Source organism: Coccinella septempunctata, chromosome 1, assembly GCF_907165205.1.
Source record: "Coccinella septempunctata chromosome 1, icCocSept1.1, whole genome shotgun sequence".
In the NCBI taxonomy this organism is placed as follows: domain Eukaryota; kingdom Metazoa; phylum Arthropoda; class Insecta; order Coleoptera; family Coccinellidae; genus Coccinella; species Coccinella septempunctata.
The window spans coordinates 15,321,153-15,347,539 of record NC_058189.1 but is presented as its reverse complement, the minus strand read 5'-3'; the positions used below and the strand labels follow the sequence as shown (position 1 = coordinate 15,347,539).

General features: G+C 36.7%; 2 protein-coding genes across 2 annotated transcripts; both read left to right on the top strand.

Moving 5' to 3' along the window:
* Positions 1 to 3,348: 3,348 nt before the first annotated feature.
* Positions 3,349 to 6,124, top strand: LOC123322764. The gene is made up of 2 exons (XM_044910778.1): positions 3,349 to 5,146; positions 5,226 to 6,124. The coding sequence occupies exons 1-2, from the start codon at positions 3,421 to 3,423 to the stop codon at positions 6,122 to 6,124; spliced, it is 2,625 nt and encodes an 874-aa protein (XP_044766713.1). The 5' UTR covers positions 3,349 to 3,420.
* An 18,569-nt stretch (positions 6,125 to 24,693) lies between these two features.
* Positions 24,694 to 26,005, top strand: LOC123312381 (peptidyl-prolyl cis-trans isomerase E). Its single transcript, XM_044896776.1, has 4 exons — positions 24,694 to 25,004; positions 25,061 to 25,231; positions 25,318 to 25,527; positions 25,627 to 26,005. The coding sequence occupies exons 1-4, from the start codon at positions 24,807 to 24,809 to the stop codon at positions 25,942 to 25,944; spliced, it is 897 nt and encodes a 298-aa protein (XP_044752711.1). The 5' UTR covers positions 24,694 to 24,806; the 3' UTR covers positions 25,945 to 26,005.
* Positions 26,006 to 26,387: the final 382 nt, after the last annotated feature.

The window sequence follows — 26,387 nt, the reverse complement described above, 5'->3', positions numbered from 1 at the left end:
ATAGGATATCGAATTTATATGGATCGTTCTTTCATGAATTCGCGTCAAAATCGTCTTCAAACAGGTATCATTTTCATTGTTCAAACTAAGGGCAGCTTGAGAGAATATAAATACAGCCAGTATTGTATCAATTCTTCATTCGTTCGCAGGGTTTCGATTAGTTGCGTTCTATTGTTACGAAATCGTGAAAAAAAAAACATATCTAGGTGAGTAAGACGAGATTTATTTTTTGTTAATCTTATCTTAGAGACGGTAGAATGGGAAGATAATATGATTTGAAACTTTGTTACAATAATAATTATTAGTGGATGTTAAATCCGGGGGGAGGGGGATGTTGATTTTAGATTTATTTTTTCCTAAAATGCATGATTTCGGCGATATCACAGGATGAAGAAAAAATCAGTGGTTAGAACAATTTTATTCACTTCTGGGTATCGTATGATATGAATATTATAGTCGGATTAGAATAGTGGGGGGTGATAAAATGATTAGATATGATTTTGAAACTTTGTCATCTTATTCATTAGGTGGTAAATCGACAGGAGATGAAGGGGGTGATTTTTGATTTAGTTTTTCCCTAAAATGCATGATTTCGGAGATATCGCAGGATGAAGAAAAAATTAGGACTTAGAATAATTCTTTTCATTTCCGGGTATCCTATGATATGAATATTATAGTCGAATTTGAATAGTGGGGAAGTGATAAAATGATTAGATATGATTTTGAAACTTTGTCATCTTATTCATTAGGTGGTAAATCGACAGGGAGTGAAGGGGGTGATTTTTGGTTTAGTTTTTCCCTATAATGTATGATTTCGGAGATATCGCAGGATTAAGAGAAAATTTGGACTAAGAAATATTTCATTCTACATAGACATGATACATTCATTCGATCTGCTGATAACAGAATAAACTAACGTATGAAAATTATGCGGTATTTTAATTATTGCTTAGCACATCTTCTTGAATTCATACAGGCTAAATAAACGTTTTTTTTTTCAGTTCCCCAATCTGATCGTAGGGACTGTTCCTTCTTAAAAAAAACCATAACTTTCAATCCCAACTCATCAACCTATCATACCACGTAAGTACTTATTTCATGTTGATATGCACATATTATAATGTATTATATCTTACCATATTATCAATTAAAATCGATCTTTCTATATGATAATAATCTAAACCTCAGACCTCTGTGTAGTGTCTTAGAATCCTGAGGGGCCGCCTGGCTATAAAACATTCAGATTATGTTCATATAGATTTCGATAGAGGTTCCGCTTATGCGGTATAAAAGGGTGGACGACGAATAACGAAAACACACTAGAGAACTCTTACGAGGGTCAAGTATCAGTATTGAGATGTCTGTAAGACCCATCTGAAAAGTGGGCTGTCATCTGCTATATACTAGGTATATATGTGTAAGTAGGAAAATTGTTGCATGCGATGGCTATTAAAGAACCGCCTGGTTGACCTCGATAGATTTATTGATAAAATGAAAATAGTAGGTATCTGTTATCCAGAAAAAAATCTTTAGATAAAATTATATCATCTCATAGATTTACGTAAGTCCAAGAAGCCGGAGAAGCCGTTGAATCTCTCATTATTTAACTATATAAATATTTATTATAGATGGCAGTTTATATGGAGATCTACTGAGTCCAAAGACTTCTCTGAGACCAATCTTCTTATCTCTGTGTTTTAATCACAAAATTGTTGCAAACAAATTGAATTGAAGACTTGAAGACTGATATGAATTATTGCATGTGAATGCTTGGGATATATGTTATCAATTAAAATATAAAATTATTAGTTTCAATATTTATCAGAAAAGCATGATTCATACATCCACTTTGTATCCGCCTATACCCTTTATAACAGCTGTCAGCTTAGCTGTCTGGAACTGTGTTGAAGCTGTCTGGAGCTGTGCTGAAGCTGTCAGCTTAGCTGCCTGGAGCTGTGTTGAAGCTGTCTGGAGCTGTGCTGAAGCTGTCTGCTTAGCTGTCTGTCCGAAGCTGTTTTAAAGCTGCCTGAAACTGTATTGTAGCTGACAGCTTAACTGTGTTGTGTACTCGCTTTATATTCACTTCGCATCCGCTTAATATCCGTTCTTGCGTAAGTTTTGTATCTTCGGAAATCTTCGGCTATTTTCGTGTGTTGTATCCGATTTTGAGAATATTTAAAATGTTGACATGGATATTTTGTTTCAGTTGTATCTAAAATGTTCAACATAGAGAATTGTCTTCGACTAATAAAGTCGTTAGTGGCTTTATTTATCACAACATCTGATAATGAGCATGCAATAAAAGGTATAAAGGAATGTACGAGAGCAATAAGAAAACTGTATCGGGAATTGCCAGGTTGTACTTCAATTGGAGGAAAACAGCAACTCGAAGCTCAGATCCGTTCTATAAAATCATTGAAACAACAATTCAAACAACAACAACGAATTGGTGCAGGTCTGAGTAGACGAAAGGAAACTGCTTGGAACAGAGTCCATTGGAATGATTCATTATCAGCATTCGACTCGAGAATAAGAACTGGTGTGATTAGTAACCTGAAACATAAGGAGCCTAAGGCTTTTTTGATGGACTGTGAAGCTATATTTCGTCGAAGAATTCTGAATGCATTGAAGAAGGATGAAGCTGTTAAGGTCAATATGGTGTTTTGTGGAGAGTTTCAGATTATAACAGCCAATAAAATTCAAAAGGAATATAAATACTTCACAACATCCAATTCACCTATTTACCGAGATACGAATATTACTGAATGGTTCAATAGAAATGTCTTGATATCAATTCTCAAAGATCTTGAGGAATTCCAAGAACGTGATAGCTGATGGGCTCTGGTTAATGTTGTTAACCTAGGGGTGAATATAAACAAGTTCACACCCCAACTTGGAAGCTCATACATAGAACTTCCTCCTCAAATAAAACGGAAAGAGGCCTGTATCAATGTGAAAAACGACGATGATGCATGTTTTGCGTGGGCTGTGACTGCTGCATTACACCCTGTTGAGAAAAATCCGCAACGATTATCAAAATATCCTCATTATTCCAAAATTTTGAAGTTGAAAGGTATTCAATTTCCGATGACAATGAAACAGATACCCAACTTTGAAAAACAAAACCAGATATCCATTAATGTTTATATTCTGAAGAAGGAAAAGAAGAACTTCACTACATTGCCAACATACCTAACAAAAAATAAAATGAATAGACATATCAACTTACTCCTTATACAAGATCATTATTCAAACGATGATACTCCAGTGCGATACCATTATTTATTGATCAAAAATCTCTCTCGTCTGGTATCGAGTCAATTGAGCAAGGAAGAGCATAAAAAATTCTTATGTGATAGATGTCTACGATATTTCCGATCAGAAGAAAAACTGAAAAGTCATTCAGAGGATTGTGGAAACATGAATGAAACAGCTATAAAGATGCCTGAGATAGGAAACAATACACTCAAGTTCAAAAATCATAAAAACAAGGAGAAGGTACCTTTTATTATTTATGCAGATCTGGAGAGCATACTAAAACCTACTAATAATAAAAACAACTATCAAGAACATAAAGCTGCAGCTGTAGGATACTATGTAAAGTGTTCATATGATGATTCTCTGAGTTTTTACCGTTCTTATCGCGGTCCCAATTGCATGAAATGGTTTGCAGATGAGATGAATAAATTTGCTGGAGACGTTGACTCAGTTTTCCTATGTCCCTACGATATCGATATGACGTCAAAACAGGAAGTCGAATTTCGGAAGGCAACTCACTGTCATATTTGTGAAGAAATGTTCAAACCTGAAGATAAAAAAGTAAGAGATCATAATCATCTCATCCCCGAAAAGAATTACCGTGGAGCAGCACATGAGGGATGTAATATAAATTATAAGGATAGTCACATGATTCCTGTAGTATTTCACAACCTAAGTGGATATGACGCTTATTTTCTGATACAAGATATTGTCACAAGAATGGAAGGGAAAATCGATTTGTTACCGATAACCAAGGAGAAATATATCAGTTTCACCAAACACTATGATGATTATCACATTAATTTCCGATTCATTGATAGTTTCCGATTCATGGCTTCTTCTTTAGACCAACTGGCGTCCTATTTAGAAGAGTTTCCGAACTTGAAAACACAATTTTCTGAGGAATCTGAAGAACATATCAGTCTTCTTACGAACAAAGGGGTAATGCCATATGATTATATCGATTCCCATGACCGATTCGATGAAACTTCTCTTCCACCTATTGAAGCATTCTATAACAAATTGGATGGTAGGCAATGTCCACGAAGAAGATATGAGAGAGCACAACTTGTGTGGAATAAATTCAAATGTCAGAATTTGGGCGAATACAGCGATCTCTACATGAAAACTGACATTCTATTGCTGGCTGACGTATTTGAACAATTTCGATCGAGCTGCCATAAGACTTATGGATTAGATCCTGCGCATTATTTTACTTTACCAGGATATACGTGGGATGCTATGTTGAAATATACAAAACAGGAATTAGAACTTCTCACAGATGTTGATATGTTTTTGTTTGTTGAAAGAGGAATTCGGGGCGGCCTTAGTCAAGTATGTGGTAAACGACGAGCACATGCGAACAACAAGTATATACCAAACTATGATTCAACTAAACCAGAAAATTACCTCATGTACTTTGATGTTAACAATCAATATGGATGGGCAATGTCACAATGTCTACCATACGGCGGTTTTACGTGGACCGATACAAATATAAATGTCTTGCAAATTCCTGATGATGCTTCGGAGGGTTATATTTTAGAAGTCGATCTCGAATATCCTAGAGAATTGCATGATGTGCACAAAGATCTTCCATTCTGTCCAGAACATTACAACTCTAAAACTCAAACACCTTGTTATGCATCTCATCAAAACGCTAAACTTATGGCCACATTACATCAAAAGAAGAAATATGTCATCCACTACAGAAATCTGAAGCAAGCATTGAAGAATGGATTGATTATAACAAAAATACATCGAGTGCTCAAGTTCAAGCAATCTACATGGCTCAAGTCTTACATCGACCTCAATACGGATCTGAGAAAGAATGCCAAAAATGAGTTCGAGAAGAATCTCTTTAAACTGATGAACAATGCTGTTTTTGGTAAGTTGTTATATCCATTCAAATTACATTTATATGATTTCCTATACAGATATCGACATATTATTTACTTTTGTTACAGGAAAAACGATGGAGAATATTCGGAAAAGGGTTAATGTCCACCTTCTGACAAAATGGAAAGGAAGATATGGGATGGAAACTTATATCTCCAAACCTGAATTCAAGAACTGTGTTATTTTCAATGAGAACTTGGTAGCTGTTGAAATGCGAAAGCTGCAGATCTATTTAAACAAGCCAATTTATGTGGGAATGAGTATCTTGGATTTGGCTAAAACTACTATTTATGACTTCCATTACCACTACATGAATGAAGCTTTCAGTGCTGGCTGTACCATCTTATATACTGATACCGATTCTCTTATTTATGAGGTCTCTGAAGATCCTTATAAAAGAATGAAACTTGACTGTTATGAAAGATTTGATACCTCAGATTATCCCAAGAATAATACTTACGGTATTCCTCAAGTTAATAAAAAGGTATTAGGAATGATGAAGGATGAAAACAATGGAATACCTATGACCGATTATGTTGGTCTCAGGTCTAAACTATATGCAGCGAAAACTTTTACGGATGATCTCAATATAAAAAAACAACAATGGGTGGAAGAAGAGTATGAAGCGGATGAAATTGAATCCATGTGTCGAAATTATGGTACCACTAAGAAAGCTAAGGGTATTAAAAAATCAATCGTTAAGAACAGAATATGTTTTGATGATTACATTGAATGTTTAGAAACATGGAAACATAAAATTATTTCCCAAAATTTAATTCAGGCGAAGGAACATCATGTGTATTCACTGACACAGGAAAAAATAGCTTTAAGTCCTGAGGATGATAAACGATGTTTGGTGACCGGAACATTCAACACTCTACCGTGGGGTCATTATTCACTCAATAAACGCAAGATTGAAGAATATGATGAACCTAGGAAGAAGATTTCAAACAATTCAAATTGTTGACTATATGATTTAAATTTTTTTTTCAGTGATCACTCTGTTTTAATCAAACAAATATCAATGTTACTGTGAATAAAATAAATGATTTTTCTTTCACAAGGTTTCAATTAATGACTCACCATTACCCTTTCACTCATGATTTGAAAAATAAAAATGAAAGCATTCAGCTGTTCTACATTATTTGACTAGCGACATATCTCCTCATTACCACCCTAAAAAGCATGACGTATCTCTAATACCAACGCTAAGGTACCTTCTATCTATCTTGTAACGCAAAAGTCCTGAGTTCGAATCCCGACGTTAGAAAAGTACGAAACAAAATCTCGAACTCGAACCCGCTCAACCTCACACCTCTCATCGTCAAACTCATCACCCTCTCCCCCACTCTCCTCTCACCCTCTCAGACCCGCCTACTGGATGACCTTGAACAGGACTTAAAAAAATTTTCAAAATTGACCGATTTCTGCAAAATCGACCTTAGACTTCCTTATGGGAATTTACATGTAAAAACTACACTTTTTGTGCTCGAACCGGTGTTGCCTATCTACTGCCCCTTATTACTGATACGGCTGATACGGCGTTATCTAACCCCCTGAGTGCTATGGATCCGATGACAGCACACAACCACAACACGTCTCTAATCTACACACACAACAAGGCACCAACCAGCATCGTACCTACTGGACAGATTTGATCTACCCTGGGTAAAGCGCTAAGCGGACACAAACGACGAACATGGTTGTCAATCTAGGTTGCCAAATTGGTTGACAAGGATCGAAAGCAAAACAAACGGTTGGAGCAACCATCACCGATACTTTAATGTCAGTTCAGAGACAACCAACCAAGTTGGAATTAAGGAATTTGCGAATGAAGAAAAATATATAATTAAGTATTTAACTTACACCTTCCTTTCTGTATATGGTTTGAAAAGCATTCAAGGTACTCGAATAGGAACGTTGAGACCCATCTGGGGGTTCTGCTTGCATATGCGTTTTTATTAGGAAAAAGGGGCTAGCACAAAATCCTCCAATAGCTCCACAAGCACTACCTATAATAACTGTTCTATGTAGTATTAGTTTTCCATTTTTGTCTGTCATGAAACCAGATGATCGTATTATGTCAAATAGTCCTGAAGGGAAAGTTGTACATATTATTGATAAAAGTTAGCACCTAGTTCGGTACTCAATATTCTTTCCATGCCCTTTATAATATTACCTAATCTCAAACCATTGGCAACAATTTGCCAGCCAATAAAAGGTGTGAGACCTTTTTGTAACGCTAAAATGCCTTCTTGTTTCGCAATATAATAAGCAGCTTGAATCGTATTCTTGTAAATCTTCACATGTTTTCCCCTCTCTTTTAATTCACCTTGTAGCTGCATTCTAGTCTTAACGACTTCCAGAGGGTTCGTAAATATGCCAGCAGCTGTTCCAGCCAGACTTCCTAAAACAAATTCCATTCACTGAACAATTTTCAGTTACTCCAACATTTTTAAGGTACAACTGAAATAGGAGTGTTGTATTTCAGTTCGGTTTCTTAATAAAAAACATAAAATTATATTTGAATCTCATAATAGATGACAGTAATCAAAGATTATAGAGTAGAAAGATAGGAAACGAAGCGACTAGAGTGATGTGAGCGCCATCTGTGTTTCAAATGTGTTTTCAAGGCCCTAAGACTGGTTAAAATTTTATTTCAAGGGACATATGAGACAATTTCGAGAGATGTCAGAGTCATATGGCCATTTTGATCAAACAGGTTTTGAATGTTTTGATTCTCGTATCCATAGACAACCTCGTATCGCCTTTTGTTTTTCAAGCCCGTTCTAGTTGCTGATTATTGAAATTTGTGTCTAATTTCTTGGCGAAAACCTCAGAATATCGTTCAAAAATTATAGTATGGTGAAGAACTGTGGATCAAATAAAACGAATTTTACTAAGGAAAATGGGAATGTAAGTATTAAAACCGGTAACATGTGACTCGGTCATTCATTGATTTTTTTTCAGTGCTACGAAGTGGATAAAATTTTCAGGGCGTAGAGGCCTGCAAACACTACTGACTACACCATGTGCAATGAACATTTTACTGCAAGTCGATTGAGAACTGTTCATCTACGTAAATTTTTGTATGCAGGAAGCATCCCTTGCATGAAGGGCCCATTTAGGGGAAATTATGACTTTTATACGTCCATTCAAAGATTCTCAATTGGCTTCAATATACTCAGAAATGCAAAAGTTTTATGGATTTCGATTTGGGAATCGGGTGACTGTCAAATTGTCGTTTGGAAAGTCAAAGTTTTATGAAACCTTCTGTGAGTGATTTGTTCATTCGTCAATCAATTTGTATATTGTGCCATAAAAAGACCATACCATGAAGAAATCATAAAAAAGCATGAAGAAATTATACTGACGGGCTTGAATACAGGTCTTGTATACCTCTGTAAGGTTTTTTTCAATTGTGGTTCTGAAAATTTTGTAAATAATATGTAAGTAACGGAAATGTGTATCCTATGACGGTAAATTGAATATTGGTTCATATCAATTTCTGATATAAATTGTACAAATTCAACTCAGTTTATCAATTCAAAACGTTTTCACAGAAAAAACACCTTTGACGTACCTAACCATGTACTCTTGTATCCTAGTCAGAGCTCTATTCGTTGTCCATAATTTTTGTAAATTTTTATAGATTGCAAATAAAAATTTATCACATCCAACAGCGTATTTCATTGATACAAATCGATTCCAAAGAATGTTCAGATGAAAACTAACATCCTGGTCACAAAACAAAACCATCCTCTTGTTTTGTCGCTCAGGATGTTTGTTTTCCGATCTCAACAAGGTCAAGATTGAAATTCAATACAAGGAATAGAATTCGAATTTCGCGCCCCTCAATTATAAAACAGAAAACTGTTATTGAACAGTTTTTCTGTATTGATAATACGTTTTCAGCGCCATCTCATTGTCAAATGTGTTTTCACTGGCCAAAATGTAGTCGGTTTTTAGTACTAGCGATATGAGGGCGTTTCCTATCTTTCTACTCTATAATCTTTGACAGTAATTATTTCGGAATTTCGATGAAGTTTCTGTCAGTATATAGGTACCTAAGAGACATCTTAAATTTTTCCCTCTTTGGCCTCATTAATCTGAATATATGTTCATAAATAGACATATCGCCAACAAAAGAGAGGCATTTTTTTAAGAATTTGAATTTGTGATTTGATCTAGGTACGTGAATTTTTGCATGTTTGCATTTAGTAAAGGAAAATGGTGACTCTTCATACACTTTTCACATTTTTATTTTTTAAATCCTTTATGATCAATGGTCAAAATGATAAATTTATCCAGTTTCATAATCAAATTAAAGTCTCTTTGAGCTTAAAGCTTCCTATAGTGTCCTTTTTAGTAGGGTTAAAGAAAGCTTTAAAATTAAACGGTCTTTAAACTCAAAGTTTGATTATGAAACTGATCATAGTTGGAGTTTATCTCTCTTGGTTAGTGTAACAGCAAATATATTGTTGTTAGTTATAAAAAAGTTTGAAACTGTTATTATAGAAATACCAAACGTTGCTGTTATATCAAATAATTTAACAGTTACAACTTAGTTTTTTGGGGTAAAATATTTGCGATGGGATAGATTCATACAGGATAAGTAGAAAGTATATTGAACTCAAAAAACTTTTATTTATCACAAAATAATAACTTTTAGTCGCGATACGAATATTCAACGCATATCTATTGAATTCGAGGAGAATAACAAAAAATAAAATCTTTCACTTTTAGTTAACTATCAGCCTATCCTATTTCTTAGGAACTCTGCCTCAGCCCACCATAAGCCTCCCCTTTGATTTTCGTCCCATTACGCTTTTGCGTAAGTATTAGAACATTAGTATAAGAACTCAAAATAAATAAATAATAAAGCGATGAAAAAAAAATACACCCATGCAGGAAATTGAATTGCCTTTCCAAAAAGGTGCTGCTCGACCCTTTTTCCCTATTCAAAAATGAGAGCTGTTAGGGGATGCAGCTAGAGGGGTAGTGATATCAAACTCATTTGAACACCCTCCTTTGTCCCCCTTTCAAAAAAAGTTGACCTGTCCGCGCGTGTTTTCGTTATTCCATCCCGAAGCTCGAAATTCGGGGTGGAAGATTATATGGATGGCCCACCCTGTATATGTAACTTATATGAAAGATAGATATTGATTGATATTCTCTCACGTCTTTTCTGTCTCAACATTCTTTTCTGACGATGGAAAATGAGCTTGATATAAATTATATTTAAATTTCATATAATATTATAATTATACTTCCAAAGGCAAATAATTGAAAAAAATTACTCGTTAGATAACCTATAGTACTAGGAGTGTGTGTTATAATCATTAGATTTAAATATTCCGCTTTCAAAAAATGTTATCAACGACGAGACGACGAGACTTTTACGAAACTCTCGAACGAGACTCGAGACGAGACTAGGAGCCTACGAGACGAGTCTGGAAACGAGACTTCATGTCTTATCGGCGAGACGAGACTGTAGTAACTGAGACTGGAGTAAAGTTTTGTCCCGTTGGTCTCGTGGGCATCACTAAATGCAAGGAAAAAAGGCCAATAAGGGAAGAAGTGAGTCATCCGAATCCTAGGGTTAGGTGCTACTGGGCACAGTGGGATTCCATCATTTTGGAGGATGGATTGCCATCATTGGATCATCGAGAATGACGAGGGTACCGCAGCCAGAAACCAGTTGACAGCTGATAATTCGTCGACTGCCAGAAGTATTAGAGAATCCACACGACGAACTCCTGGTGGTTCGGTATCAACAAAACGCTAGAAAAGGTGAGAGAGCGTTTTTAATGGGTCAACTGGAAAGGAATACGTCAAGGACTGGTGCCGGATATGCAGATTATGTGCTTCATCGAATGGCCTGAGAGGAAATCGTTGAGTGCCAATGAAGCAGTATAACGTGGGCAGTCCTCTGGAACGAGTCGCCATCGATATTGCTGGCCCATTCCCAGAAAACTGAAGAAGGAAATAAGTACATACTGGTGGCGATGGTCTTTTTCACCACATGGGTGGAGGCTCATGTCTTTCCAAACCAAGTGATGCTTATTAGACGGTTTGGTGTGGCTCTCGAACTACATTCCGATCAAGAACGGAACTTCGAGTCAAGACTGTTCGAATGCTCGGAATCAAGAAGACGAGAACAACGGCATATCCTCACAGTCAGATGGCATGATCGAAAGATTGAATTAAACTGTAGGAAAAACCTGACTAAAGTGGTCACTATGACCACTGTGACTGGGGCAGGTACTTTCATCTAATCACCATGGTCTACAGATCGCCAGTACCTACAAGAATCGACAGGAGAGTCACCAGCTTGTATTACGTTCTGTCGAGAAATAGGGTTGTATTGTGACCTGAAGTTTGGATGTAAGCCCAGAATGAAGATAGCTGGTGAGGACTACATGAGCAGCTTGAAGGGCAGGCTACACTACATTCATGAGAAAGTCCGACACAGAACCTCCAAATATAGCGAGTGAATAGCGAAAGAAAACTCGGTATGCTAGCAAAGCGGCGGAGACTTGGTCTGGCTATATACAACCCCCAGAGGAAGAGAGGCTTATCACCTAAGTTACAGAAGGACTGGGTGGGGCCATACAAGGTGATGAAGAGGATCAACGATGTAGTGAACCGTATCCAAAAACTACCCAAGAAGAAACGAATCGTCCGAACATGACTAAACTCATCTGAGAAGCACCACCCAGAAAGTGGAGTATGATGAGATGAGTTTCAACCAAACCACCAAACTGAAGAGGAACTGGAAAAGCAAGATTCGGAGTTACCATTGATCAGCAGCAGGATTTCTTCTCTGTGCCCGAAGATTATACACTAGCCCATTGTGTCGCCGAAGACCTACGCATGTCCAGAGGAATAGCATTCGCCTTCTGGAAGAAATTTGGCCGTGTACCGGAGCTCCTTCCATCAGGATCCAGAATAAGCATGGGCAAAGTACGACCCGCCGGCCAGGTCCGGCCCACGTGAAAGTCTAATCCGGCCCGCGTCAAGATTTTGAAATAATCACCAGTATTTTTGTTTTCTAAGTTTGACCACTTGAGATAAGGGAAACCAATGTCACCTAATACCTATAGTTGTCTCAAAGCGTAAGTTGCGTCCTGTTTATAACCATCTTAAAATGTTGAAGATTATACATCCACCAATTTGTTATTCAAATTGCATAGAGTTGTGCTCGAGGTTCAGCCTTAGGACTGCGTGTGCGTCTGGCGGCGGCTGGCATTATTTCTTTTAACTGCGCAGATAATCGACTTAGATAGTATCCACAGAAAAAGCAAAAGTCGCCAAATCTCCTTCGATGTTCCAACGACTGCATCACAGAACACAAATAATGATGCATGGAATCCAAAAGTTGCAACTAACGTCTCTTGTTGCTGAGCTCCAAACATGAAGGCAGTATTCAAGTGTGAATAATACACGAAAATTTATTCAATTATTCGATTCTGCGTAGTTTGAATCGATTAAGTAACGGTTTCCTTTTAAATGAAAATTTTTGATCTTTAAGAACTAATTATTGGATTTCCATTAATTTTACTTCAGCAAAGTTTGCGCGCAACTTAGCATAGGTGTAGTGTTCTAGTTCTCTCAATTCTAAACTAAATTATTTTGCATCTCTTCACAAACCTTTTAGGGCTTTCACTCCCAATCTCTGAAACAAAATTAATTAAAAATAAATTTCAATCGATATCTAAATTATTTTGGTTTTGCTTGGGAGTCTTGGGACCTCGAGTTATAGCAGTCAACATCACGGTTACTGGGATGATGATATATTATGCTCGCGGTGGTTAGTAACGAATCAAGCATTAAAATTTTCGTTTGGTTCGTTGTCAACGTCTGTGTAATTCGAAGTATTTTTGACCTTTTGATTTTCATTGATGAGAGCAATAAAAATATCACGCATTTTTTTTTAAATTTCAAGAAACAAACAATCACGTCCTTCAAAGTACCTTTGACCAATATTTACAACATTACTACTGGAGGGAGGAGCACCAAATATGACGGTCGAAATCTGGTATCGTAGGCATATTTAATGAATAATCATTCGGATGTCATAGCTCTCCAAGAAACGAGACTTAACCCCAACGTTCGGATAGCATTTCCCAATTACGATATTTACAGAAATGATAGACCTAACAGCACTGGTGGCGTTGCTATACTGGCTAGAAGGAATATGGATCACCATTTCGACCAAATATTCAATGGACAAGAAGTAGAAGCAATATCGATTATTGTGAATACTAATCGAGGGCAAGTGAAGATTATTTCAACTTATAAATCACCGGATAAGGACATGCTGGAAGAGGATCTAAAAATGCTACTAGAAGGAAGACACCCGAAAATCATAATTGGTGATCTTAACTGCAAATCGCAGGAATGGAACAGTAGGGTGGAAAATACAAACGGGAGAAGACTGAAGATTTATGCTGAAAAACTTAATGCAGTTGTGATAGGACCTGATATACCGACCTACATACCAAGAGTAAATGGACTACCCGATGTACTGGACATTGTCGTAATGAAAGACATCACTGAAGAAATCAGCATTGATACAATAGAAGACGGAACTTCAGACCACAATCCCATAGAATTCATAGTGGGACATGGCCCAAGAAACGAAGAAGAGACACAAACCAAGGATCGCACAGACTGGGAGAAATATAAGAATTTACTGCAGGAGAAAATCAGGGAAATTCCCCAAATAAACACCCAGGATGAATTAGATGAAGCAGTTGAAAAATTGGAAAATCATATAAAAGAAGCCTATGAAGAAAGCACCAAGAGAATAAGGAAACCAATTCCGAAACATTCACACGGAGATACGCCAAGGGATATAAAGGAACTTATAAAAAAGAACAGAAGACTCAGGAAAATCTACAGAACAACAAAAAGAGAAGAAGACAAGAAGAAACTGAATAAGCATAGTCAAATATTGAAAAATGCTTTAACAGAACTGCGTAATAACAGATGGAACCAGAGATTAAGGGAACTGAATACAATAGATCACTCGGCTTGGAAAATGCAAAAACGCTTACGACGAGAACGGACAGTTATACCTCCACTGCATGGAGCAAACGGAATGGTATATACGAGACTTGAAAAAGCCGAAGCACTTGCCGACTCAATTGAGAGAGAAGCCAGAATAAATTACAGAAATGATGATGACAATGAAGATCTAGAAGAAGAAGTGGAGGCAAACGAAGAACTGATGATGGAACCACCGGAAACCGAAATCATTCCAAAACCGGCTTCACCAACAGAAATCAAAGAGATCATAATGAAACTGAAAAACCGGAAAGCACCGGGAGAAGATAGGATAACGAATTATATGTTGAAGAAATTGCCTAGAAAAGGAATAGCAGCCTTGACGAATATAACAAACGGAGTGATGAGGACCGAATACTACCCAAAGAGATGGAAAACTGCAGAAATGATAGTTTTCAACAAGCCTGGAAAGGAACGGAAATTTCCTCAAAATTATAGACCAATCAGCCTACTATCAGCACTAGGAAAAGTCGTCGAGAGGGTTATCGCCAAAAGGCTGAATGAGGAAACAGAAATGTTGAAGATAATCCCACCCGAACAATTTGGATTTCGACGAGAACACTCGACTGAACTCCAATTACTACGGCTCATAGAATACGTCACCGAAGGAATGCAGACAAAACAGGCCACAGGATTAGTTCTGATGGATATCGAGAGAGCTTTTGATAGAGTATGGCACGAAGGCCTATTCTACAAGATGAAAAAAGCAGGATATTCGACCAAGCTATGCAAGATTATAAGGAACTATCTGAGGAATAGAAACTTTTATGTGAAGATAGATGGGGCAACCTCTCAAACCAGACAATTGGAAGCGGGAGTGCCTCAAGGATCGGTACTTGGACCTCTGCTTTACGTAATATACGTTTATGATATCCCGAAGAATGCTAGGAATATGCTCACCTTGTACGCAGATGACACAGGAATAGCGTTCAGACATCGACGCCCAGAGATCATATACCGGAGACTGCAGGAAGCCATAGATGAATTACTCAAATGGTGCATCAAATGGAAAATCCAAATCAATGGAAGAAAGACTCAAGCAATATTACTGCAAAAGAGAAGATTGAGGATGGAAGAAAACCTTGAAGTTGATGGACAAGAGGTTGAATGGAAAAATGAAGCAACATACCTAGGAGTGACGCTTGACAGAGGACTTACATGGAAAAACCACATCAAATGTGCTGTTGATAAAACAAAAGCCGCAATGAGTAAACTTTATCCACTCATAGGCAGAAGAAGTCATATGAATAAGAACATCAAGTTGACGATGATTAAAACTATTGCGCGACCACAACTCACATATGGATCGGCGGCATGGGGCTTCGCAGCCAAGACCCACATCAAGAGAATACAGGCCACTGAAAATAAACTCCTTAGAATGGCGATGGACGTACCCTGGTTTGTTAGGAACAAACAAATCTACAAGGACTTGGAATGGGAACCAGTTACAGAATTTATGAAGAGAAAGGCGGAAAGGATATTCGACAAAGCCAAACAACATCCAAATGAGGAACTACGAAGATTAGTTGACTACGATCCAACAGAAGAAGCTAGAAGGTCAAGAACCTACCACCGAAGACCGAGAGATCAGTTAAGGATTTAAATGTAACCAAAGAAGAGCTTAACCTATAAAAGCTTTAGGCAGCAAACAACTATCAACACGACTATGATCGTGTGAGAGTCCAGAAACCATAAGAGTCAACTGGTTAATAGGCAAAATGCCCGGAACCTATGAAGAAGCAGTTAAGGGTTTTTAGTGGGTCTCGAGCTCAGAGAGTGAGAATCCCCACACTGTTCCCCCTCAGCAGAGGGTGTGTTCGTCTGTTTGCAGATTTTCCCCCTGCTACACCAAAAAAAAAAAAAAAAAAAAGAATAATCATAATATCTCGGGAACAACTGCATATTGTTATGTGAACAGGTGTTTTCCACTATGAAACTATGAATAGCAGCTTGAGCAACCGACTATAAAGATGCCTACAGATTACTCTAACGTGACGTGGGCCCAAGTCATAATGCGCATGTTTCAAAAATCTAACATAGGATTTTTTTTCAATAAAAATCATCTTGCATCAATATAAGTAAAAGGAGTTGAAGTTTCAAGTTAAGATGCAACTTCACCTTTGAACAAAAATTTCACATGAATAAACAAGTAACAGGGCAACTTACGCGTATTTGTGGCTATTCATCTTAATACATTGATGTAATTATAATAATTAGGTATTTATTAGTACCTTAAGACATTTACATTGTATAGGACAAGTCAAATGAAAAACAGAAAAATCCATTTTAGGGAACTCATTCTCCGATGACATTTATCGAAAATCCTGTAGTTAACTTTTCACATTAATTCACTCAAACATAAAATTCCCAAATGCCACCACTTTTTTGGGTCTCCCAATAGAAGAAAATTCTTTGTCATACTCTTCATTCACAATCTTTATGATTGTGGAAATATTCAGCTGAAATATAAGTCGTTTAGATTGAGATGAAACATTATATAAATTCTCTTACATTGAATATGTTCGCTACCGTCTGACGTATTGTGGATTTTAGAATATCAGGGTATAACTATTTGAATGAGCGGACCTGAATTCTAAATAGCACTTCCTGAAACCCTGTCTCTTTTTTCAATCACTTTCGGCATTTTCGAATTTTCGTAATAAAAATTGATATTAGTTGTGGCAACGGCGTTATGACATTAACGACATTTCATGAGTGCCAACCTAACTTCGTTCTAGTTACAAAAACTTGAGAAAATTATTTCATGGCCAACCGACTGCTAAAATAAATTTGAATGAAGTATAGGTATTTTTTCATTTTATCTGGCCCTCCCCTCAAAAAGTTTGCCCATGCCTGATCTAGAATGTCTAATGTCATATCTTATTAGGCTCTTCAGATCCAGCCTGGCATGGAATTTTATACCATATAACTGGAGGAAGGTTAAAGTCGTGTATATGTCCAAGACGGGGTAAAACCGAATCACAGCCTAAATCATTTCGACCGATTAGTCTGATTTAGTTCGTAATAAAAACCCTGGATCATACAATAGTGAGGATATAGAACGAGTGGAAAAATTTAACTATCTGGGAACTTGGCTGTGTGCAGACTGGTCTTCAGGCTTAGAAATTAAGTGCCGGATAGAAAAAGCAAGGAACTCATTTATGAAATTTAAAAATGTCTTTACGAACTCGGACTTTGACCTCAACCTCAGAATAAGATTCACAAAATGTTACGTATGGTCCGTGCTATTGTACGGCATGGAAGGCTGAACACTGAAGGTTAATACCATGAATAGACAGGAAGCATTTGAGATGTGGGTCTACAGGCGAATACTGAAAGTTTCTTGGACAGCTAGGAAAACCAACGAGGAAATTCTGAGGAGGATAGGAAAAGAACGTGAATTGCTGCTCACGATAAAACGCAGGAAAACAGCATATCTGGGACATGTAGTACGCAACGAGAGGTACCATTTGCTCCAATTGTTGATTGAGGGAAAGATAGAGGGAAAAAGGGGACTGGACAGAAAGAGGATGTCGTGGCTCCGAAATATCAAACATTGGACGGGGATAAGGACGACTGGAGAATTGATCCACAGCATTAAAGACAGAATTAAATGGTCAGAAATGATCGCGAACATCCATTAGTGGATAGCAGCGGAAGAAGAAGAAGAAAAACCCTGGAAAAGGTATTGGTGGAACATATCAGATAGGTGATTCGGCGAAAACATCACCTGAATGCTCAACGGTATGCATACCAGAAAGGCAAATCTACGGCTCTTGCTCTCAACAACCTTGTCGGCTGGATCACCGACTTTCTCAATTCCAAAGTGATTTCGGTAGCTTCTTTTATGGATATTGAGGGCACCTTTAACGCTGCCCTCACTGAACCTTTAGTGAGGACTGCCAAGGTTAGGGGTGTCCCTCTTATCATATCAAACTGAACCAGTACAATGCTGTGCTCAAGAAATCATAAGTACGCTTTGCGGCGAAACACTTAGACTTAAAGCAGGCAGAGGTCAGAGGATATCGGAAGAGGCAGGGGATATCGAAAACGAAAAACGTCTTATTTGGGATACATACTTAGGGGTGATCAATATTTTGTCCCAAAACTTATTCTCCCGGGGCAAAATTGAGAGGAAAAGCGGATGGTAACGTAAGCAACATTCTAGTCTTGGGAATATCAGAGAGTTGTGCGAAATACCTGATGCGGGGTCTATATATACAATACACTTGTCACTTTATAAGAGATAAGGGTCTTCCGAAGTGCAGGTATGGAACGGGAAGATGAAGAAAAAGAGGGTGCTCGCTGCTTGGCGTTCTGTCACCCCTACTCTAGCCCCTCCTGGTTGACGATCTAATTGCTATCATCAGCTCGCTTGACGTTCAACACAGATTACAGAGTAGAATAGATCTGACACTCACGTTCTACGATGCAAAATACAGTTTATCCCGCCCTCAGCGCCCCCATGCGGCTGCCACCCAACTAACCGGGAGAAATGTCGGTATAACTGGAAACTGCAATCGCATGGCGCGAAATTTAAATTAGCCCATTTACTGGTATTTTAGACGTCGATAGTATAATATGGATTATTACGGGCGAATTTTAAGGAGAAATAAAACTTGTCATGAAAAATATACATATATTGATATACCCAGCACAGGAAAAAAAAATATGGAAATACATAAGCTATAATTATGGCAATGAATATATGAGCAGAGGTAAAATGTCAATAGGGTCACATATCTTCGTAAGACAATAATTATAATAAACAGTAATAATATTAATAAAGAATGATCACGCCTAAACAGGGAGGCAATGAATAAAATAATGAGGATAAATTCAGATGCATACCACCCGACGATATGAATATCGACAAGCTGGCTAGCTCAATTCAGATCGTAACACTTGTCGATATTCATATCGTCGGGTGGTATGCATCTGAATTTATCCTCATCAGTAATAATATTGTTCATAGGAAATGAGGTTGAAATTATTATATGTTCAGAAATCTTCAACATTATCCAAAAAGGACACAATGTTTGTTGGGAGTCGGCAATAGAAATCAAAAACAGCATGCCAAAGCTTAGAATGCATGAATAATTCGGAAAAGAAAAAATTAGTTGCCCAAAGACCTATGTGGATTTTATATTTTCCTGCAGGAAAGATTTCAAAGTCTCTAAACAACGACTCCCTGTTTTATCTTCCTCACAGTTAGATCACCAGGAATGCACCGACATGAAATTATTAATAACTAAAGTTTTGAATGATGAAATAAAGTGTTCAACATTTGGGTTAGTATTCCTTACTCCATGTGCTCTAATGTACCCAAAAAAGTTTACTAAACAATCTTGATTGAAAGCCCCAGTGAGAATATATTTAAAGTGATAATCATTGAACAGTTTTTGAGTAAGGTAAAGGAATGCGTTCAATGTTGTCACTATATTCTTCAAAGTGGGCACCACAATGGATCTTTTCTTTCGAGGGCAATAAAATGAAATACTGTTGAAAATTTGTATCGCCTGCTCCCAAACAACATTGTGTTCTGTTTGAATACTAACCGTCTTCTTTAAGAGTTTCGCAGTGGATGTCCAAGCTCTGGATACATTCAACGAATCAAATAACTCATCCAAGAATAGTTATAACGTCAGCAGTGTCGATAGCCTCTCTGTGAAGCTGAAGCGGATGCTTGATTTCTAAAAAGGAAAATAGTAAATTTTGGTATTATTATGTTTCAAAAAATACTTACCCCATTGAGAAATGAGCTTCATCATTGACCCCACGGAGTGGCTTAATAACTGACTACACAGTTTGACTTTCATTTCCATTAACACAATTTTTAAAGGGTTTGGTTGGATTGGTTTAAGTATAAACGATTAATGTTATAATTACGTGGTTCTTTGAATCAAATATTTCTTACAAGAAAATTGATTTCCTGATAAAACTGTCGAGTTCAATAAATGGGTATTTTTAATTTACTCTCGTATAAGATCTCGTTTGTAAACAAGAATTTGCATTAAAGCATATTGACATTGACACTGTTGGCGTTTACAAATCCAATATGTCACTTATGTCAGAATACAGTAATCTGTGGAGAATATGATATATATTTTCGTATGCAGTGCCACATAGCGATTGATTGCAGAACTAAAAACCGTATTTGGGGTGGGGGTAAGGAAGTGTCAAGCCCCTGACGTTCAATGCATAATATAAATCAAACGGGTGTGTTCTGTCGTTCAATGTTCAACGTTCAAGCCTATGGAGAGTAGAGAGAAGGAGAACGATCGCTGCTTTGAGACCACAGATTTTTTGTCCCCTAAAATATGTACCAATAGTAGTAGTTCATGTTTTTGCCAACAGTCGCGCTGGCCATCACGAGAGTGCGAAATTTTGTTTACACAAATCAAATTGTAGTTGGCTCGTTGGCTGAGTGAACTGTTTCCCTGGTGACAGATGATAGGAATATTATAATTGTCGATTTTTGATAAGAGAACAACATATGACCATGGTGAAATGTTGAAGCGTGCGCTAGTATAAGAGTGTTTTGGCATCGGAAAGAAAAGGAGAAGAGATAAAATTTCCGAGAGCATTTTTGAGAGAAAATTGGAAAAAACCTTATCTCAAGAATCAACTCCCAATCAATTTGTGTGTCAAGAGCACTTTTGCGATGAAGATATCAAAAAGATGATGGATTCATTATAAACGAAATCGAAATTGTCATCCCTCGTGAGAAGTTGACTCTTCTGAATAAGAATATTTAACCAATAAAACTACATGGTTCAGAAGTAAATATTCTTGAAGAATTTTGTTGGCATAACATAATTTATGGTTTATATCGGTTCTCAGCTGAGTATTGGCAAAAGAATCTACTCTAATACCTAAGTGATAAATCTGAGACTGCTACCTTTTGTTGTCTTGATGTGTACTGCTCCTCACTACGGATTTATATAATTTTGAAGATTAGTAAACCAACTAACATAGCTGCTTTCAATAAACAATGATAAACAAAAGTAGGTACAATATTTTTGATCAGTGATTTCTTTTGAATTTCATTGATTTCGACTTGCATTTTATTGCATATAATTCAGAGAACTCATATTCAATATAGATTTGAAGAAAGGTATTTGAAAAATCATCAGAAAAACCACGATGACACATAACCTTAAATAAAATGAAGGCTGTTCATTTCAAATTGACGCTTGAATCCCCACTCCTTATCGATACCCGTTGTAATCGCAGCGACACCTATTTTCCCCGTTTTTGGAGACACATTTTTAGTACGGCGATCGTTCTCCTTCTCTCTACTCTCCATATTCAAGCCAAAGATTATAGAGTAGAAAGATGGGAAACGAGGCGACTAAAGCGATTTGAGCGCCATCTGTGTGTCACGCGTGTTTTTAAGACGCTAGGACTGGTTAAAATATTAATTTGAATGCCATTTGCAGAAATATATGAAATTTTTTAAGATTTCAGACGTCAATTTTGATCAAAGAGGTTTTGAATGTTTTGATTCTCATTCCGCTTTTTGTTTATCTGGCTCGTTCTAGTTGCTGATTTTTGAATTTTTTTGTCTTATTTCTTGGTGAAAACATCAAAATTTTGTTCGAAAATTATTGAATGGTGATGAACGGTGGATCAAATAATAAAATGTATTTTACGTGATTAAGTTTTTCACTCAACTAAGGAAAATGGAAGCGTAAGTATTAAAAATCGCTAACATGTGAATCGGTCATTCATTGACTCTAATTTTCAGTGCTCCGAAGTGGATAAAATTCTCAGGGTTTGAAGACAATTACTTCAACAAACACTACTAAGTACACCATGTGCAATGAACATTTTACTGCAGGTCAATTGAGAACTGTTCATCGACGTAAATATTGTTGTATGCAGAAAGCATCCCTTGCATGAACGGCCTATTAAGGGGAAATTATGATCTTTATAGGTCCATTCAATGATTCTCAATTGCTACTCTTTCAATATATTCAGAAATGCAGAGGTTTTATTGATTTCCATTTGGGAACCAAGTGACTGTCAAATTATTGTTTAGAAAGTCAAAGTTTTATGAAACCTGCTGTGAGTGTTTTGTTCATTCATTAATCAATTTGTATATTGTGTCATGAAGAGACCATATCATAAGGAAATCATAAAAAAAGCACCAAGAAACTATACTGACATACAGGTCTTGCATATGTCTGTAAGGTTTTTTTTTAGTGTGGTTCTGAAAATTCTTTAAATAATACCTACATATGTAAGTAACTGGAATATGTATGCTATGATGGTATATTGAATATTGGTTCATATTAATTTCTGATATATGTATATTTTACAAATTCAAATAAGTTCATTAATTCAGAACAACCTTTTGTACAGAAACAACACCTTCGACGTATAGCAGATCATGCCATATACTTTAGTGTCCTAGTTAAAGCTTCATTTATTGCCCACTATTTCAATTTTTGTAAATTTTTTATTAATTGCAAATAAACATATAGCACATCCAACAGCGTTTTTCGTTGATATCAATTGATTCCAAACAATATGTTCAAATGAAAACTAACATCCTGATCACAAAACAAAACCATACTTTTGTTTTGTCGATCAGGATGTTTGTTTTCTGATAGAAACAAAGTCAATATTGGAATGCAATACGAGAAATAGAATTCGAATTTCGCGCCCCACAATTAAAAAACAGAAAACTGTTATCAAAAAATTTTCCTGTATTGACAGTGCGTTTTTAGCGCCATCTCATTGTCACGCGTGTTTTCACTGGCCAAAATGTAGTCGGTTTTTAGTACTAGCGATATGAGGGCGTTTCCTATCTTTCTACTCTATAATCTTTGGTTCAAGCATATGCGGAAGAAATAGTTGTTTTGCTGACGGGCAATGATGTTATAATCATCTCATTTGTTCTTCAGGAAACACTAACTGTAATTGTTGGTGTTGGTGAGAGGGCGAACAGTTGGGCGTCAACTCTTGCAAAACCTTGATTGTGCCCTTCACTAGGAGGAAAATTAATGGCAAATCAATTCCATTTATAGAGGAAGCCAAATACCTGGGTATTAACCTGAATAGGAAGCTTCACTGGAAGTCCCATGAGGATAAAAACATCCACAAAGCCAGACACACTCCCTCTGGACCTGTCAAAAGATTTGTGGAAAAACTTGGGGAATAGCGCCGAAGCAGCTCCGCTGCCGCTGACTGTACGTCACGGTACTGTACTGCGGACAGTTGTCAAGGCAGGTGTCGCAGCTTTACAGACCCTGCAGGAACCTCCTAACAATTCTCACAGTACTCAACAGCACCTGTTTCTGTTTCTATCTATTATATATATAATTAGATTAGATTAGGTAGACATATACTTTAGCTCCTAGCTAGGAACAAGCGTGCGAAAAGGATCATATCTTGAGATTCAAGAACCAACACCAGGTAGAGCATGCCGCAACAAGAGTTGTTAGAGTCACTGTACTTTTGACAAGAGACAAAGAGTGGCCGCATTCCGTAGTTAAATCTAATCAATCTGACTATGATCTGACTGCTCTGGATCGTTTTGTTATTAGGTACATCTAGATGTAGGGGAAGTAAATCCAATGCGTTCTTTTATTCGAATCGGACTAGTCCGATGCAAATCTGTTGGCTCTGATTATTTGTGTGGATCAAAGCGATTAATCTGGTCGTTTGAGGTTAGGTCATTTGTTTGTTTAGGAAGTCTGTTTGAAAATTTCAAAATCGTTGTTCATTAAGAAGTTGATTTAATATCTGCGAAATAATAATTAAGGAAAATTGACAGACATTGATCAGTTTGTAATGATAAGTTCTTTAATAATAATTAATGAACACATCATGTTTAAAAAAATAGATGTTATTCAACGAAAACATTCATTATTGTCTAGATGCCAAAGGGTAATGAGGAGCTGTTTCTCAAGAGAGATCTCTGGGTGACCACATCCTACATTATAAGCTCCTGTCCCCATCAGAAATTAAAGAAAAAGTAGGTATCAAAAGTTGACGAATACATTCTGAAGTGCCTATCAGGAAAATTCGGAACAAACTCCAGAAAAATTTTCAGTTTTGTTTATTTGATTTTCCTCTTAGTCATCACTATCAAACAAGATTATTTGGTGGCAATGAATTATTGCCAGAATGGCCTTCAGAGCGGTCTCCATTCCTGGATGATCGGTTAATTCCCTAAATCCTAAATATTGATGAAAAAAATACAGAAAACTAACGAATAACCGGGAAAAAAAAACAAGAAAATAAATCTCTAATTATTTGGGGTTAGGTTTGTAAAATCTGTTAGATCTAGAACGTTTTTTAATTCCCTTCAATCTGTCTGCTCTAGAGTCATGTGACTGAAAATCGCTCAGATCTCAGATGCGAATACCGAATGTACCCAGTAAAAGAAGAAATTTCTTGGATGACAACCACAGAACACCGAATATTTCTTAAAATCATAGACTAATAAATAAATAATTTCAAAACATTATTTGAGGTTATGTTACGATCTTAATTTGAATTTCTTGGACATTAAAGCCGCAAGATTGTTTATAATTGAATCAATAGTATTTTTTCATGATAGAGAAATGTCTTCAAAGCGTACTGTTTACGTTGGAGGCTTGGCTGAAGAGGTAGATGAAAAAGTATTGAACGCTGCATTCATCCCTTTTGGCGATATAGTGGATATTCAAATTCCTTTGGATTATGAAACCGAAAAACATAGAGGTTTCGCCTTTATCGAATTTGAAAATGGGGAAGATGCAGCTGGAGCTATTGATAATATGGTATGGATATAATAAAAATTCATGGAATACAAAATGTTAGTCTTCGATGTTCACAGAACGACTCTGAATTATTTGGAAGAACAATAAGAGTTAACTTAGCTAAACCTCAAAGAATTAAAGAAGGGTCAACACGACCTGTTTGGTCTGAAGATAGCTGGTTGCAAACTCATGCTGGAGAGACATTGAAGAAGAAGGGTGATGATCCTGATGATGAAGCTATGGAAACCGTTCGTATTTAATATTACTATTCATATTTCATTTATTAATGTCAGAAGAAGATACAAGATTTAGAAGTATATCCCCTGAATTTCAGTCAAATGAAAAACAAGATGAAACATCCAAGGTTAAGAATCCACAGGTTTATCTTGATATAAAAATTGACAAAAAGGAAGTAGGTAGAATAACTATTCTCTTGAGAGCAGATGTGGTCCCCAAAACTGCAGAAAACTTTAGGTGCCTATGTACTCATGAAAAAGGATTTGGATATCAAGGAAGTACATTCCATAGAGTTATACCTGGTTTTGTATCCTTTTATTGACAAAAAACTAGAAGAGTTTTTTTTTGAGAGTTTTAACAGGTAACAATTTTCACTTTGAAATCAATATTTCCTTAATATATGAAGATGTGCCAAGGTGGTGATTTCACACACCATAATGGAAGTGGTGGAAAGTCAATATATGGTAGAAAATTTGAAGATGAAAATTTTGAACTTAAACATGTTGGACCTGGAACATTATCGATGGCCAATTCTGGTCCCAACACCAATGGTTCACAATTTTTTATTTGTACAGAAAAAACAGATTGGTTAGATGGTAAACATGTGGTATTTGGTCATGTAATAAGCGGAATGGATGTTGTGAAGAGAATGGAGAGAAGTGGTACAAAGTCAGGAAAACCTACAGAAAGAATAGAAATTTCTGGATGTGGTGAAGTTTCTTAGGTTTATGCCATTGAATTTACTACTGGAATTATCAATAATAATAAAATAATTTACTTAATAATCTGATGTTTCAATTTTTTTAAAGCAACCATAGTTTCCTTGTGGAAGAACATAATGAATAAGTAAATGAGATAATGCCTGTTTTGGTGTGATTTTACAATGATCACAGATCGTTTAAAAACAATCACACATTTATTTATTCATATTGAGCTCCTGCTTAGCTTCTCACATCATTTCTCTTCAACTACTTTGAACCAATTCTGAACAGTTCTGTGTGTGAACCAAAACAAAGATATAGTGTGTCCAAACTTTGTAAGTCACCCTTTTTAACTAGTCACTATTGATTATGACGAAATCTTTTGGATTTATCCATTCTTGTTAGGAGTCGTTTTGATGGCTTCAGCAAAACACTTTTCCTTACTTCCTCCCTATGGTTCAGAGTA